Source organism: Ipomoea nil, unplaced genomic scaffold (genome assembly GCF_001879475.1).
Source record: "Ipomoea nil cultivar Tokyo-kokei standard unplaced genomic scaffold, Asagao_1.1 scaffold2036, whole genome shotgun sequence".
Taxonomy (NCBI): domain Eukaryota; kingdom Viridiplantae; phylum Streptophyta; class Magnoliopsida; order Solanales; family Convolvulaceae; genus Ipomoea; species Ipomoea nil.
In genome coordinates, this window is record NW_017618464.1 from 2,933,127 (window position 1) to 2,950,878 (window position 17,752).

At 44.6% G+C, this 17,752-nt stretch overlaps 1 protein-coding gene across 2 annotated transcripts; it reads left to right on the top strand.

The window, feature by feature from the left end:
• The first annotated feature begins 11,060 nt into the window (after positions 1-11,060).
• On the top strand, positions 11,061-16,786 carry LOC109148140. 2 transcript variants are annotated; one of them, XM_019295944.1, is made up of 5 exons: positions 11,061-12,139; positions 12,692-13,805; positions 14,476-15,775; positions 15,863-15,943; positions 16,139-16,786. In XM_019295944.1, exons 1-5 carry the CDS (start codon positions 11,398-11,400, stop codon positions 16,673-16,675), a joined length of 3,774 nt encoding a protein of 1,257 aa, XP_019151489.1. In that variant the 5' UTR covers positions 11,061-11,397; the 3' UTR covers positions 16,676-16,786. The 2 variants fall into 2 exon arrangements, with proteins under 2 accessions (XP_019151489.1, XP_019151490.1); XM_019295945.1 differs by having other exon boundaries at positions 12,073-12,139; positions 12,706-13,805.
• Positions 16,787-17,752: the final 966 nt, after the last annotated feature.

Sequence of the window (17,752 nt, forward strand, 5' to 3'; positions counted from 1 at the left end):
CGTGTTGACCGATCAGCCGATCGGGCCAGTCCTCCGAACTGCTTCATCATCCGGTCGCCTAGTCAAATGGGCGTTAATGCTGACCCAGTACGCGATCGAATACCGACCGAGACCAGCTATCAAAGGTCAGGCCCTTGCTGATTTCTTGGTCGAGTGCACCGCCCGGGATACCCGACCCCCGGAGGTTGCGGATCCCGAGGCTGAGTGGTAGTCGTTGGCTACTGATGGGTCGAGTAGCAAGAAAGGAGCAGGAGGAGGAGTGGTGGTCACGAGCCCGGAGGGATTCAAAGTTTATTTTGCTCTTATGTATCAGTTCCATCCGACCAACAATGAAGCCGAGTATGAAGCCTTCATCAATGGATTACATTGCGCTCGGGACTTGGGGGCTGAATACATTCGGGCTCAAACAGATTCTGCGCTCGTGGTCGGGCAGGTTCTCGGAGATTATGAAGTCAATGGAGAGCGTCTACAGCTATACCGAGACCTAGCCATGGAGAAGCTTGCTCAGTTCCGGGGGTATACCGTCCGGCATATACCCCGATTGGATAATGCCGACGCGGACATCTTGTCTAAGTTGGCTCAAGACGCCCCGAAACACATGTCAAAGATAGCTCGGATTCTGGTGATCCCGAGACATAGCATACATCGCCTACCGGTCAACCCAATCCAACCGGTAGAAGACAATTGGATCACCGATCTGAAGGAGTTCCTCGAGCACGGTCGGCTTCCGGACGACCCTCAACGTGCTCGGAAGGCCAAGCTTAGAGCCCCGAGGTTCCAAGTCTTGGACGGTCGTCTTTATAGGCGATCGTATGGAGGCCCTCTTATGCGTTGCTTGACCGCATTTGAGGCTGATTTGGTCATGAAGGAATTGCACTCGGGTATATGTTCTTCACACCAAGGAGGCCGATCATTAGCCCGTCGTATCATGCTGATCGGGTACTATTGGCCGTCCCTCCAGCTAGATTGTGAAAAGTTAGCTCGGGAATGTGAGACGTGCCAACTGTTCGCCCGGATGCCTGGACGACCGGCCACCTTCTATCAGCCGGTCACGACTGCAATTCCCTTTGCTAGGTGGGGGACTGGGGGGTAGACATCTTGGGCCCTTTTCCACAGCTCTCCGGTCGGAGAAAGTTCGTGATTATCGCCATCAATTATTTCTCCAAGTGGATTGAAGCCGAGCCGTTAGCCACGATCACATCTCAGCAGTGTGCTCGATTCCTTTGGCGCAATGTAATTTCCCGCTTTGGCGTTCCTGTACATCTCGTCAGCGACAATGGCCGTCAATTCGTAAGCCAATACTTCCAAAACTTCTTGGCCACGATTGGGACAACTCACGTCCGGTCATCGGTGGCTTACCCGCAAGGAAATGGGCAGGTTGAAAATGCTAACCGGACGATTTTGGAAGGTCTGAAAAAGAAGCTACACTCGGCCGGTCGTAGTTGGGCCGATGAGTTGCCATATGTATTGTGGACTTATCGGACGACCCCGAGAGAGGCTACTTTAGAGACCCCTTTCGCCTTGGTTTATGGAGCAGAAGCCCGACTCCCGATCGAGGCTTGGATCCCGACCGATCGAGAGAGAACTTATAACGCAGAGGAGAACGAACATGCGATGGTTGTGGATCTCGATGGGGTCGAAGAGAAGAGAGAGCTAGCCGCTCGGCGTATGGCCGAGTACCAGAAGCAAGTCAAGAGTTCAAAGGACGTCCGGGTCAACCTTCGTTATTTTCAGGTGGGAGATTACGTTCTACGACGAAGGGAGGCCAGTCAACCTTTGGAAGGAGGGAAGCTAGCTCAGAATTGGGAAGGGCCGTACATTATCAGCGCTATCATACGGCCGGGAACCTATCGACTAGAGACAACAATTGGTCGGGTAATCGAGGGGACTTGGAATTCCGAGCACCTCGTTATGTTTAGGCATTAGCCTATTTTTTGTAATCTTTGGGCGAAGTGGGGACTCGACCTGCGAGTTAGTCCCAGTCGTCATTTGTAATTAAAATTGTTGTTGTAAATATTTGTTTCACCACCTGCGAGCGGGAAGGTTTAATGTATATACGATCGGTGATTGCTCGACCGTTTGCATACGGCGGCCCGATCGATTATTTCCTTTACCTTCATCGCATGCAGATTAATTCATCGCCAAGATACATCGACCGAGCGAGTCTATCGACCGGTCGTACGCGCTCCTCTTCGACGGACATTTGGGTCACGCCACTGATCGGGAAAGCCAGGAGCTCTCAGCACAATTCCCTGATCCGTCCAACTTCTTTCCACTATCGCACTCACTCGTGCCTCGAAGGTACAATAGTGTGGGGGCTGGGATGAAGGAAGTATCTGCAGGCCCGTCGCTCGGGAAAAACCCGACCGTAGAGGCTCACTCTGCAAGCCCGTCGCTCGGGAAAAACCCGACCGTAGAGGCTTACTTATTTTCAAAATTTCGACAAGGCCTGAAGATCGGGTAAACCCGATCGGGTTGGTCAGTTTGACGTCGAAGCTATGGACGCACGACCGGGCCATAATGCCGTAAGGTCGGCTGTCGAACGAGTCGAGTAGTGCATGACCGGGCCAAAAGGCCACAAGGTCGAGCATTTAAGGTCGGCACATGCATGACTAAAAATAAAAGTGCGAAAAGGAGAACGAGCGTAATAAGTTGGACAAAAAGCAAATTTTATTAATTAAAGAGAGAATGCCCGGTACAATCTCGGGACCGGGCTCCCGATCAGCGTCCCTTTACAAAAAGAAGTCCTATTTCTACTTCTTCGCTTCCCGGGCTCCGCCCTTTTCGGAGGGCTCTCTCCCGCTTGAGGTGGCCGCTACGGATCCGCTGGGCTCGGCCGCTTTGTCTTTTGGGGCGAAGGGAGAGGGACCGGGGTTGGCCAGGTCCGGAGGAAGCGCAGAAAAGACCAACTGGAGGTCGTCCCCTTCAAGGGCCTGTTCCATCCGATTCCGGGCCCGCTCAAGCATCTTCCTCTGCCCGGCCTTAAAGGCCCACCGACCGAACGAAAGGATAAGATCTTCCCCGACCTTCGTTCCCCGGGCCGCTGTCAGGAATGCCGTGCCCGACTCGTTGTCCTTGAAGACAGGTTGGACCAACTCGTTCGGGTTATCGAGTCGGGATTTTAGCTCCTTGGCATCCCCGATCGCCCGTTGGGCGACCTTCTCGGCCAAGACCCGGTCCTCTTCACTTTTTTTAGGTCCTTCTGGACCTTCTCCAGCTCCGCCTGGATGTCCCGGACCTCTTGAAGGCGTCGAGCAGCAGCCTTCTTGTGCCGGTCGGCTTCGTCGGCCAGCATAGCTCGGCCCTGCAGGAGCTGAGCCGCTCGGGAAATCTGCAATAGTTAAGGATGGTCAGAATACTCCGATCAAAGACACTTGTATGAAAAGTTAAGTGAAGATTAAGCTTACCTCGGCCAAGTCAAGACCGATCTTCTCGGCCACCTGAGTCGGGCTCAGTTTGCTAAGATCTTCCCGAGCTGGCCCTGCATTGCCGATTCGGGCGAGGATGGACGAACTGTCCTTGCTTCCCCCGGTCGAAGGGCTCGGGCTACGTTGCTCCCTGCGGCGTTTCATGCCGCCCACCTCAGTCACGCCCTTTTCGGGCATTTTTTCCTTTCCCCGGGCGACCTCTACCCGGGTGACCAATACATCGCTCGGCTCGACCACAAAGCCTTCGGCCGTCGTGATGGTCGAGGTCCCGAGGGGTCGGGCCACCGGGATTTCCTTTTGCCCGGTTGGTTTGGTTTTTGGCTTCTTCTTGCCAAGTGAGATCTTGGCGGGCGGGGGAAGAGGAGCATCATCATCTCCGAACTCGGCCATCTCTGCAAAATGGAAAAATAAGCAGTTAGATCGGGAAAATAAAAAGCAATCGGGATGTTAAGGGTCGGCGAAGATGGTTAGCCTCGGACCTTTACCCTTCCTCTTGCCCCGAGCGGGAATCCTTGCAATTGTTACACCCGCCGGCTCGGGTTTATATTTCTCGGTCAGATCATATACCAGATCGGGCAGCTTGGCCGCTTCGTAGCACTCGGCCGACTTGAAGATTCGGTACTCGTAAATTTCGCCCGAGATCTTAGTAACGGCGTCCTTAAGGGCCTGGGTCTCGGTCGGGATGACTTGCCTTCGAAAGTGTTGACTCCAGACCCTTTCGACCGGGAGGATCCACGGATCGTACTTTACCGAGAAGATCCGGTTCTTCCACCCCCGGTTGTTCCCGGGCAATCCATCGATCGAGCACATATCCGCCCGGGATTGGGTCATCGGTACCCGCCCCCGTACGTGGCCGCTAGCACCTTCACCTGGTAGATGAAGTTGAAGAGTTCCATGGTGCAGGCCAGCCGGTGTCGACCGCAGATCTGCGGGAAGCATGCAATCATCCGATGCGCATTCGGGCAGATCTGCCCGGGCACCACCTGGTAGTAGCCCAGGAATGCGGTGAGGAGGCTCGAGAATGGGAAAGTGATCGGGGCCATGAGGGAGTCGTAGTGCATCCCGAGCCACTTTCCCCGGTGCCGCTCGATAACGTTCCCGAGCTTCCGGCTTGTATCAAACTCGACCCGACCGGCAAGAGTTGCAGCAATTCTGCTTGCTTCTCCTTTTGTCAGCAGGCTCATCTGGGTCGCGACGCTCTCGCTGTTGAGGAACTCGAACCCGTCCCCGCCAGGCGCTGCCGGCTCGGCTGGGTTTTCCTCGGCTGCCCCCCCCCCCCCCCCCCCCCCCCCCCCCCCCCCCCGTCGTCTGCCCGGTTGCCCTCTGGGGCTCGGCCTGAGGGTAATCCCCTATTACCCTCGTAGGCGTTCCCCTGGCATCTTCAGCCGGGGAGTTTCGTCCGCTCGTGGACGTTTCGTCGCTCCCCGACCCGCTAGAGCTCGACCCCGATGTCTCCGAAGAGCTTGATGACCCTTCTGGCTCGGGGGCTCGGTCGGGGATTTGTTGTGGTCGTTGCTCGACCTCCGGAGAATAGGACATGATGTCCACCTCCTCGCTGTTCTGTTCAACCGTGTTGTCGTAGTCTGCGACGGAGACGTTCTGGCTATCCGAGTCCGACATGTTTTTTCTACCTAAAGGTCGGTCGGGGTTAGTACACGGTTCGGGAAGTTAGATCGGAGTTAGTCCTACCCTACTCTTATGCAAAGCTAAAAATAAAGCAAAAAATTATGAGAGGGGAGCTTACCGATTGGAGGTGCTTTGTGAAGAGTCTTGAAATCTGTTGCTTGATTGCCTTGCTGAAATGCTCTGCTCGGGATTCTCTGAGGATACCGATCGAAGCAATAGATTGGAGAAAGTTCAAATGAGGGCCTCAATGGCCTATTTATAGGAGAGCATTTAGGCGGGAAACGAGTCCACTTACGTGACACGACCCGCGCTGATTCCGAGGCGACTGTTGCAGTCGCAGAGGCCGGTAGTGGCCGACACGTGGCGAGGGAAGGAATGACAGCTGGCTGGTCGGTTTGATGGCTGACGGTTGGGCTTCTTCATCCCGTCCCGTTTTTTCCCAGACGGTCAAAAAGGCCCGGGCTGGGGGGCTCTTGGTAGGGAATATCCCGACCGACATTATTTTACCCCGGCTGGTCTGCCTTTGTCTTTTTCTTCTTGTCTTTGCAGGTAACAGGTCGGGCTTCGTGTGAAGAACCCGGTCGGGGTCCGACCGGGAGTTGCCCGAGCGACAGTGTCGACCACCGAGCGGTAGCCCTTTTGCGAGAGAGCTGACAAAGGACACGTAGCGGTTCTTTACGACGACAGACAGGGCACCCAGGAGGATGACATGTGGTAGCTACGTGGATAGCATGCCGAACGACCGGATTTGTGTCTCCGGCGCAGCGGCTATAAATACCCACAGTAGCTACAGTGTGAGGGACTTTTGGACGATCGATAGGTTGTTGTTAGAGAATCCCGACCGCAGTCAGTCGGTACTCAGAGCAACCAAGTAGATTGTACTTAGGGCCTTCACCGTGATCAATAAAGATATTTACTTGCTTTATTTGGTCTCGGGTTTGTTTAATTATTGCTTACGTAGTAATTAGCAGTATCAATATATATATATATATATATATATATATATATATATATATATATATATATATATATATATATATAGTGAAAGGTTCCAGTGCGATTGAATGCTTCCCGTGCGGTTGTGCGGTTATTAATGTGCGTGAGATTTGTACTCAATGTGCGTGAGTGGTGTGTCTAATGTGCCCCATGTCCATGTGCACAATAGAAGGGACTTGAATACATAGGGTGGCCCATCGTATAGTTTTATTGATCCTTAGGTACGAGTTTATAGATGAGTCAAGACTCTCGCATGTTCTTTTTGCTCAGTAGGTCGGGTCTGGTTTCCGATTAGCAACCTCGTCACCTTCACCGGGTGGTTGGTTATAAGCCAACTTTGTCTTTGCCTTGCTTGATTAATGATAAGCCTTCTTGGTTTTTCTTGGAGTTCGGCTTGTCGCTCGTTCTTTGTTCAGTCCTTTGGTGACCAAGTGCTTTGTGATGCATTTCCCTTCCTTGGAATGCATTGATTGACTGCCTTTGATGTCTCATGGTGTTTTGGCGATTTTGTGTGTTACATGTACTTCTTACGGTGTCATAAAACCATCAAGGTCCTTGTTCCCAGGTAAGACCCTTATCGCCGGGAGGCTCTAGTTGTACGATACTTTCCATGCGTCTGTTGCCTCTTCTTGTCATATCGAGTCCTTTTCGACAATTCGTGCTAACGATTGGGAAAAGACGTTGTTTATGAACTACTTTTCTTTCTTGCATTTAATTGGCGTTCCCGGTCTCCGGGCTGGGATAGTTGCGCCCATTCTTAACCAGTTCCGGAAGGGTTTGCTCATGCTGGAGGGAGCGGTCTCCCACTTCCGTTACTCCTTCTTTCGGGTTTGTCCCTAAATTCCCCGTTTGGTAGAAGTTGGCATTACTGGTGTAGGCTTCATTGGGTGTGCGGGGTTTGCTTACAATTAGGGCCTTCTGGGTTTCGTAGTTGTGGTCTGTCACAGACTTCTTTATCTTGGTTGTCTCTGTAGGATCTAATTCAGGCGCGAAATGAGCCAGCTGGAGGGATCGTTTGTAGTATTCCCTGATGGTGGCCATCCCTTGTTTTAGGTGAAGGATTTTCCTCGTACATGGTTGCCCTTACAGGTGCGGGGTGGAATCGTCCCCGTAGTCGTGCCCCTAGGCACTCCTAGTTGAACCCCTGGTTGTTGCCCATAAGTGGGTTCTTCGTGGATTTATCAAAGATCAGCCTCGTGTCTTGAAGTGGAATGAGGCTATCCCTACGGGGCGTTCCTCTGGGTATTCCACTAACCGAGGACTTTGTTGAAGGTTTGAGTTTATTCTTCGAGGAGTGTGGGATCCTTGACTGTCTTCTTGTTGGCGCCATGCTGCTGGTTTTCAGGGTCAATATTTACTGTATCGATGAGTCAGTGTGCTGTACCCTTACCTTGGTGTGGTAAGCGTAGGGGGAAGTTATTTTAAGTTAGAGAGGGATAAGGTGAGGGGAGGTTACGTGTAGGTTTCACAATCTCACCGCGCGTCCTAAGATTCCTGAATCCTATGTTCCTAAGTACCTAGAGTTCAAGCCTAATGTCCTAAAGTCCGGTCTTAAGAGTTTTATCCTAGGGTCAAACTTAGGCTCTGATACCAACTGTAACACCCCAGATTTTCAGGATATTTAAAACTTATAAAATAAAGGTGAAATCTCATTAAATCCCAAAACATAACACAAGAGTATGGGGTGCTATGTCACACCTGAGCTAGAGAACTCAGGTGCACAGGCTAACTAACTAATATCCTCAAATAGTATCAATACTAAATCATGGCACGCAGGCCGAAAGGGAAAACTATCTAAGCTACGTCCAAGCTTCTAGCGCACTCCAGTGATCTACTCGTCTGTGCCTGAAAGCCAAATATATCTGTTCAGCGAGAGATGCTGGTAACCCACTCCAACGCGTTGAAATACAATACAATACATATATATATATATATATATATATATATATATATATATATATATATATATATATATATATATATATATATATATATATATATATATATATATATATATATATATATATATATAGATATATGAAAAGTCATTTTGAACATGAGGATATCTCCTACGAACTCTAGCTTTTAAAACAGGGATAGACTCAATAGATAGGGCTAAGCACAGACAGCAGTTATACCGAACATATACAGTTTACAACAGGCAAGACAGATAAGATAAACACAATTAATAATCATAACCCAACATATACAATCCCCAGTATAAATCTCATAGTCTCATCCCCAAGATACTCATAACAACAACTCGTCCATACTTCATCACATAGCACACTTTGTTGGCGCCACAGGACCAATCGCATGCCCATACATGAGGGTCAGCGCATATAGCTCTGACACGGCCCCGCAGCACCCTGCCCCGTCTCACAGCACGGAGGGGTCGATCGCAACCGACCGATGAGCCTCAGCTCTATATAATATTTATATACCTGACCGGTCTCTACCAGCCTGGTTAACAGTTGGGATGGTTCTCAACCCATTCAACTGCCCGTATAGTGGACCTCTGTCCTATATAATATTTATATATCTGACCGGTCTCTACCGGCCTGGTTAACAGTTGGGATGGTTCTCAACCCATTCAACTGCCCGTATAGTGGAACTTAGTCCTATATAATATTTATATACCTGACCGGTCTCTACCAGCCTGGTTAACAGTCGGTATGGTTCTCAGCCCACCCGACTGCTTGTATAGCCCGATTGATCTCAACCAAGTCGGGGTAGCATGCACACATAACACATAGCAAGCACATGCAGCCCACATTAACACATTGGGAAGGGGGAGAAAACGTATAACAAAACCTATGCGTGATCCTTCACATACTAAGAATAGTCCTAAGGGGTTCATACTTCTTTCACCTAGGTCAATGGGATACCAATTCAACTAGCATGCAATATATAAGACTCATACGACCTACGAACGGTACCCGAAAATCAAACTAGACATAGGCACGATAGACGGAGTCCGTTGGGACACCACGGGGGTCGGGGAACATCAAACGGGGAAGCCAAAGTCCCAAATTGGGGTCCAAACCAGCGGGTAGCCGGTGGGTGAGGGATCACCCGCCGGCTGCCCGCCGGCGGTAGCAAAACCGGGCAGCGGGTGCCCGGCGAGCAGTTGCCCGCCCGCCGGCTGCCCGCTGCCGGCGTTGCCCAAAAAGGCCGCGGGTAGGTGGCGGGTCCCCTACCCCCCACTGACTCTTTCATCACAAAAACGCCTCGGGAACCTTTGTGGAACCCGAAACCATGCTTAGACACTTTCAAACGCAATTGATAACACACGTAGACAATTAACGGATCAAAATCAAGAAACAAACGGCACATAACCTATCATGCTCTTCTAGACATAATAAACACCCAATCATGCGAAATCTCACCCAATATACCAAGAATAATTCCATACGATACAACCTATGGTTCTAATCATTTTTAAATCCACAAGAACACAATTCATCTTCTAATATCAAGATTCGGTAAGAATATCACATAAACATCAAGAGTATCCTACAATCATCATCATATAATTATCAAGAACGTTATATAATCATCAAGAACACCATAATTATCAAGAGTCTTTCATCGTCATGATTACCCATGGAAATCATCCCACCAATCATCAATAATAATATCACAAATCATCAATGCACAATAATATGGGGAAAACCTACGGGGGAAATCATAACTATGAAAATAGGTTTTGTTGAGACATGGGTTACCTCTTAGCCTTAATTAATTCCTTAGCTATGAAGGGTCTTTCTTTAAGCTTTCTTGCTTTCTTGATTTCTTCTAAGGGAATTCTTGGAGCTCTTTGGGGTGGTGAGTCGTTTATTGTGGTGGGAGATCTAGGTGCCTCCTATATCCCTATTTATATATTTAAGACTCCTAATTAGGGTCTGAATGGTATGAGTTTACTAATTCTATTCCTTATAGAACTAAGGGCTTATTTTAGGGGATAAGGGTCCATGGTCCATAGTGGACCATATTAATTAATTAAAGGGAATCATAATCGTAGTCTGAATAGTAAAAGGCCTACTTCCTTCATTCGTAATAGATGACTAGGTCTAGGATTCCTAATTAGAATCTGAATAGTAAAGGGTTTACTTTCTTTATTCCTAATAGGCTTAGGACTCTAATTTAGGCAAGGGTCGGTTCATGGTGGAATTTATTAATTAATTAAAGGAAACCTAACCGAATTAAATCATATTTAATTATTATTAACGGGATTAATTAAATAATTAATCCGGGATTGAAGGCCGTAACATGGGGTGTTACAATAGTGTATAATGGTATATGGTTGATATTTTATATTTTTTTGCAATATGAAGTAATGTTGCCATTTCAAAAGACAACATCCTTTTTATTCAATTTCGCCTTTACAAAAGACACTTTCCTTCTTTTGTATCCCACTAATGGGATTTCCCTATTTTGAAAACCGTGCTCCAAACTTTCTCCGATTGGCAAATGATCCTACAGCAGTAGCACTAGTGACATTATTGAATGAGAAAATTTCAATTTTGGTCATATGACTATAGGAGGTTTGTTAATTTTAGCACCTGACTTTTAAAAGTGTCAATTTAATACCTTGAGTATGTAATTTTTGTCAATTTTGGTCACTCCGGCCAAATTATCGACCAAATTTCACCGAAAAAAAGACGATTTTACCAGACTTCAAAAGACAATTTTGCCCCTCAGATTATAGACTAAATGAAGGATTAAATTTTTCCGGCGAAATTTGGCCGGCAATTTAACCGGAGTGACCAAAATTGATAGAAATTACATAGTCAAGGTACTAAATTGACACTTTTAAAAGTCAAGTGCTGAAATTAACAAAGCTCATATAGTCATATGACCAAAATTGAAATTTTCTCTTATTGAATTAATGAGAATTACTCACCGTAAACTTGCATCGAGGGTAAGTCCGTCATTTACCGCCAATTGTTCGCGATACAACAATACTAATCACTTTTTTAATTTCGCCCCGCTACAGCAACTCCTCTCTCCGATCTCACTCTCTGGCCAGCGCCGGCGGCGCAATTTTCAGATTCAAACTCACATTACTTCAAATCTTCTACCTCCATATTCACCCAATCTCTGTCTCTCTTTTCATCTTTCTATACTCTCATACGCTCACATTTTGGTATATGCTTTATTGATTTATACATATCGCGGGGGTTGAGAGGTCAAACTTCAGTGGATATTTTTCCGACAACTCGGCCGGTTACGGATATTGGATTCTGGTCCGTATTTCTTTATTGGAACAGAATCCAAGTGATTCTAGCGGTTTTTCAGTGACGTTAAAACTTAGGGTTTCTGAGAGATACGTAAAGGCGCAGTTATGCCTCGGAGTTCTAAGCACAAATCGCATAAGCAAAGCAAGCATGGCTCGAAGGAGGCAAGGGGACACTCAGACTCGGAGGAGGATGTGAAGACGGAGAGGAGTAGTAAGGGGGACGTTTCGCCTAGGGTTTTGAAGGATTCGGGACATTCTACTTCCGGCGAGAAGCGAAGACGTGCTTCTCAATCAAGGGAGGGGAGAGATGGGAAAGATCTCGTCGGTTATGGGAATGGCAACGTATCTGAGGAATACACGTCGTCCAAGCGGCGGCGGAAGGAGAAGTCCGAGGGGAGTGGCGGAAGTGATAGGTGGAACAGTGGTGCGGACGAGAGGGGTGAGGATTGGGAGATAAACAAAGAAAGTGGCGCTGAGAATTTGAAAGCTGCTCAAGAGAAGGGATTGAAGCATACGGAATCAAAAAGTTCTGGTGAGTTGAAGAGTAAAAGTTCTAGAAGGCACGAAAGTGGATGTGTTGAGAGGAAGGATGAGAATGTTGCTGCAGAAATGGAGGTGGAGGCTAGGAGCGGGAGAGTTGAGTCAAAGAGGAAATCAGAAAAGGATTCTTCACGAAAGGAGAACAAGGATTCAAAGGAAAAGGAGCGAGGATCAGAAAAGGATAAGAAGCAAAGTAGTAAACTTGATACTGAAATGAAGGGCTATAATGGAGATTTACAAAAGAAATTAGGGTCACAGTCAGTGGTCTCGGAAGAAAAGCAGGGAAAGCGAAGTAGAGATAATGCTGGTAAGGTAACTTTTTGTAGTTAGTTGTACATGAGACTGCTAGCCTTTCTACTGGCTTTCAATTATCTAACTGCTTTCTTCCTGTGGTTTATCATGATAGACAGTCAGCTTTAGTAATGGGTTTATTTGCTTTTAGTTACTTTAGTTATAATTTTGACTTTGAGTGTAGATGTTTCAATCCTATTTCTTGAAAATTGCCTCTATAGTCTTTGATTGACAAGTTTACATATGTTAGGGCATGCTCAAGGAGTACAAATTTCTCTTCTTTGTTGTAAATAGATATGTAGTAGTCAAAATAATTATTCTCTAGACTACAAATTTTCTTTAGAATTTGTATTTAGAGTTGCATATCTTCTTATTCATTCCCTTCATGTTGAGAATGGCTTGTATTTTCAAGTTACTGCCTTTCAATTGTTTAGTTTCTTTTCTTTACATAATATTTACCAGTATTATTCAATTAGACTATCAGCTAGTATGTTATTCAGCTGTTGGAGAATATTAAGTTCCTGTCTGGATGGCTGATCTGATTCTAATGGTTCTAAAATTATGGCAGATTTGTCTAGGCAGAGTGAGGTGGATAATTGTGACTTGGATAAAGAAATTGAGAAAAAAGCTCGGAAGAGAAGAGAAACTTCTGTTGATCGAGATAAGTATGAAGATGATATAACTGAAATTGATAAAAGGCGGTCATCATCAAGGAGTGAGCGTACCAAAGATAACAAATACAGAGATGTGAAGCGTGAAGATGGAAGCTATGGTGATAAGTATCGGGAAGATAGTTATAGAGATGATAGGCATAAAGACGAGAAGTATTGGGATGACATTGATAAAGACAGTAGGCGAACGGGAGATAAATATTATGAAGATGATAGGCATAGGAGTGATAAGTACTGTGAGGATGTTGACATAGATAACAGATACAAAGATGATAAATTTCATCAGGGTGATGATAGAGATTATGGACACAAGGATCCTAAATATCTGGATGAAACTGAGAGACGTAGTAGGCGTAGAGATGATAAGTATCGTGAAGATAGTGGGAGGGATGGCAGACATTGGGATGATAGATATCAAGAAGAAGAAGGTAAAGATGTCAGGCACAATGATGATAGATATCGTGAAGACCGTGAGAGGGATGATAGGCAGAGGGACAATACGTATAGAGAAGATGGTGAAAGAGATAATAGACGCAAGGAAGAGAAACATCGAGAAGATTCTGAACTAGATAGCAGACACAGGGGTGATAAGCAAAGAGATGAAGCTAATAGACACAAGAGGAGTAGGGATGAGAGCATGCTAAGAGACCGCCCAGGGGATAGGTCTGATGCAAAACGTTTGAGGGATGAGAGTTATTCTACTGATTTTATATCTAGGAAATCTGGCCTTGGTGAAAGTAGCCCAAGTTATGATATCAGGATCTCCAAATACAAAGATGAACAGGAAAGGAGAAGAAACAACAATAAGGACTATGGTGACATCAAATCTCAAAGTTGTAAGGATCAACGATATGATGCAGAAAAGATATCTGCAAGTGGTTCTCGATTAGACTCAATCAGTAATCGAGGAAAATCATCCTCACGGGTTACTGATTTAGAACTTAGTTCAAATGACAGCAAAAAGCGAAGTCCCTCTAGTACTGGCCATTATGCTACAAGAGATCATTACAGGTTAGTTTATATGGCATGTTTAAAACTAGATGTACTCATATACCCCAGTATCTAAGTTACATTTCATAATACTCTTGTATAGTCTGAGACATTGTTACAATAGTTAGACATGCTCTCTATATTGATTATTTGGTCCAATTTGTTTAATAGTTCCTTTGGACATTTAAGATGGCATGGAATTGCTACTAATGCATAAGAGAGGCAAACTATATGTTTGGTTGGGTTGTTAATTTCAGGAAGCCTGTTTTTATTTTTAGGTGCTGATGTGAAGTTGTGAACTGAAAGGGAAAAGGAAAGGAGACTCACTGTCTTGTAGTTGTCTTTTTTATTTTTTATTTTTGGATTCACCACATCTTTGAAATTCTTGTAGTCTCTTTACATTAGGAATATGATAAAAGATGTTTGATTAGTCAGATTGAAGACATTTATGAATGTTGGAAATATAAAAGAGTTTCAACTGTCGTGATCATGGCTGGACATTTTTTACCTTTAAATTTATTTATTTATTTTTTCTCATGGCATATAGACAGACATGACACATGACATTAGTGGTGATTTTTATACTCATGTCAGCAAGTTGCTTTCCTTTATAAATTGTGTATATATCATTAACAACATCATTGAAATAATTGACTTATCTATTATCTTCTATATCCTTGTTTTCTCCCAGGCATTTGAAGCAAGATGAAGCAACAAATAAGGACTATGCTTATCAGGAAAAGGGAAACAACTATTTAGGTGATGGATTTACTGGAGGGTATCTAAAATCTGATTCCCATATCTTGCAGCCAATAGATAAATCCCCTTCATTAACAAGCAATGGCCGCAGACATGTAAATAGATCTGAGGTTAGGCAGTGTCTTGATGCTGAGGACCCAACCCAAAGAAGTGTAGACTCCAGGGATTTGAAGGATTTCTCTGGTAAGGAACGCAAGGGAAGTCGTGAATTGCCTTTGGAGGCACCTGTGGGAGATGAACTTTCCCAAGCTGACGGAGTGACCTTATCTGTTTCTTCACCTTTTATCAGAGGTGGTAATTTTTCAAGTGCTACAAAGTCATCGTTACCACCTCCTGTTTTAAGGTCAGGTGTTGATAGCCCTTTTGGCTGTTCTGAAGATGACAGTAGGGGCAAGCCTAGCAATCGGCATAGAAGGACCAGTGACCCAAATATTGGAAGATTTCAAGGAAATTCTTGGAAAGGAGTCACAAATTGGCCTTCACCTGTTGCTAATGGTTATATGCCCTTCCAACATGGTCCACCGCCTGTTGGTTTTCCTCCCATGATGCAACAGTTTCCTGCTCCCCCAATGTTTGGCATCAGAACACCATTGGAGATGAGTCATCCTGGACTACCTTACCATTTGCCAAATGCTGATAGGTATCCTGGCCATGGGCACCCTATTGGTTGGCGAATTCCAATGAGTGATTCATGTGGACCTTCATTGCATGCTTGGGATTCTACTAATCCTGTCTTTGGAGATGAAGCACAATTTTATGGGAGGCCAGATTGGGACCAGTATACGACCATGTCAAGGAGTCGGAGTTGGGAGACAAATGAAATGTGGAAGGGGCCAAATGGGAGTGCAAGTGTGGAGCCACCTTCTGCTTCTCAGAAGGAGGATAATTCAGCCCAGGGCCTGGGAGATGATACTTTGACTGGTCAGTCAGCTCTGCAAGTTCAGAGTGAGCAAAGGCAGCCTGATCTTGAGGTTGAGAGTAAGGCTATTAGCCAGTCAAGTGAAGCTGTTGAGAAGAATACTTCAGAAGGTTCAAAGACTTCAGAGAAAGAGGCATCTAGTCAATCTAAGTTGTCGAGAAGGGATGGCCCTCATTATTGCCATGTTTATCTCTCCAAGCTTGATATTTCTGCAGATCTTACTGAACCTGAGTTGTATAATCAATGCACAGGCTTATTACTTGCCAATCAGAACATGATAACTGATGATGCTTCAAAAATCTTGTTTGTGGAGGTAAAGGGATCATAATGAATATGTTTTTATTCCTTCAATTATAATTAATATAAGTGTAATAAACTCGCTTTCTCCCTATGTTTGCAGGCTGTAGGAGCTAGGTTATCAAGACCTAGTGAAATTTCAAGTGCTTCACTTTTTGCTGCCATGAGAGATTCTATTTTTCAGGTACATGCTTCGTTCTAATGTACTAGTACTGAATATGAAGCTTTTCATTTGTAGAGACTATACAGTTTGATTTGCAGAAAACCTTATATTAATCAGTTCATTAAAAGAAAATAAGACATGAAAGGCTTAGTTTTATGGTCATGTAAACAATGCATTTGCACTTTCTTATCAAATTTGTGTGTGATTGATGTGCAGAAATCCATTTCCCTTTACAAAAAGGAGAGACAGGAAATCAAAGTCACAAGTGGTGAGAAAGTCTTATGTTCTAATCTGCAGATTGAATCCTTTCCAGCATCTGAACAGGAAAAGTCTGGTTCTGAAGATAGTATAGATATGGAGTTGAATCAAGATAGTAACGCGTTGGGGACAGGAGACACTCACACTAGGAATCATCAGATAGAAGATCTGATGGTTGTGGATATAGTCAAGAAACCGGAACAAGCTATTTATGTGGTGGGCACAGAAGGCATGGATGTAGATGTGGGTTCAAATCTTACCCACGAGAATGATACTGCAGAGAATGTGGAAGGATCTGTTGAGCCCATATCTGATCCATCTAAAAACTTAACTAGAGTAAGCAATGACTTAGACCACCCTTCTCCCAATAGGAAAGAGGGTAACAAGTTATTTGATGGCCCTTTGGTTTGTCCTGAGGTAGTGGTGCCATTATCAATTGAGTCTGGGTCAGTAAATTTAAGTCGGATACACCATTCTCCTGAAATTAAACATTAAGACAATTTATTTTGTTTTCCTGAGTTTCCAAAATGCCTTATGCTATCATATAATCTTTGTGGGCTGTCATCTTATTTGCTAATCAATAAAACTATTTCCTTCTTTGCCTTCTTCCTGTTTGTTTGAGCAATATACGAGTCCTTGTTTGTTTGAGAAATAATTAGGCTCTGTGTTTAGTTAAGTAATCATGATTTACATCCTTCTAGATGTTTTGTTGGGTTGGAGTGCTGGGAACTCTTAGGGTCCGCCATTCAACTAAGAATAGTTGAACTGAAATTGTCTTTTGACAATTTAAACATCCTGGGATTTTTATTTTTATTTTTTTCATTTTCACACCACTTTTTGTCTTTTTTATTTTCTTTTCTAAAACCTTTATTAATCTTTCTAAAAGACTTTCATTTCATTTATATAGATTCTTTTAACATACAAGGGGCCGGTTACCACTTTCTTCCCCGTCCCATTCATTTGGATGTGCTTGTGTCAAATATTTACTTTCGAGTCTTTGATGGATCTGGGCTCTACTTTATCAATAAAGTCATCTTAATTCTTAATCATTTAATGAAATTGTCTCCTTCACAACGTCATGTAGTGATAATTAAAGAAGTGGGCATGTGCAAATAATTTATTTGAAATAATTGCTTAGCGGCGCTGTAGCCAAGAGTATCATCCCATGTCCAATCTCCTAAAAGAACCGAAGCAAAAACGTTTGAAATACGTACATAATTTATTTTAGTTTTTTTTTTTGGTAGTATTTTTTAAAGTCATTAAGTGGACCAATTATTTTAATTACACCAATTACAATAATAATAATAATAATAATAATAATAATAATTGTTGGAGTCAGCCAGATTGGCTGAGTTTAGTCCTTAAATAATTTGAGACATGATGATGTTGCTTATCATTGAGGAATATGGTTAAATGATTAATGTTCTCTTACTATGGAGGGATGTGATTAAATGATTAATGTTCACTTACGATGGATGAATGTGGTTAAATGGTTAATGTTTACTTACTTAACTTTGTGGTTAAGCATACTTGACTTACAACAGTCACAGGATGAGAAATAAGCATAATGTA

What these genes read in the sequence shown, in the direction of transcription:
- LOC109148140 (XM_019295944.1), top strand. Translation starts at nt 11,398, where the DNA reads ATGCCTCGGAGTTCTAAGCACAAATCGCATAAGCAAAGCAAGCATGGC. An exon ending in GCGAAGTAGAGATAATGCTG is followed by an intron (nt 12,140 to 12,691) that starts GTAAGGTAACTT and finishes AAATTATGGCAG; the next exon opens with ATTTGTCTAGGCAGAGTGAG. An exon ending in GCTACAAGAGATCATTACAG is followed by an intron (nt 13,806 to 14,475) that starts GTTAGTTTATAT and finishes GTTTTCTCCCAG; the next exon opens with GCATTTGAAGCAAGATGAAG.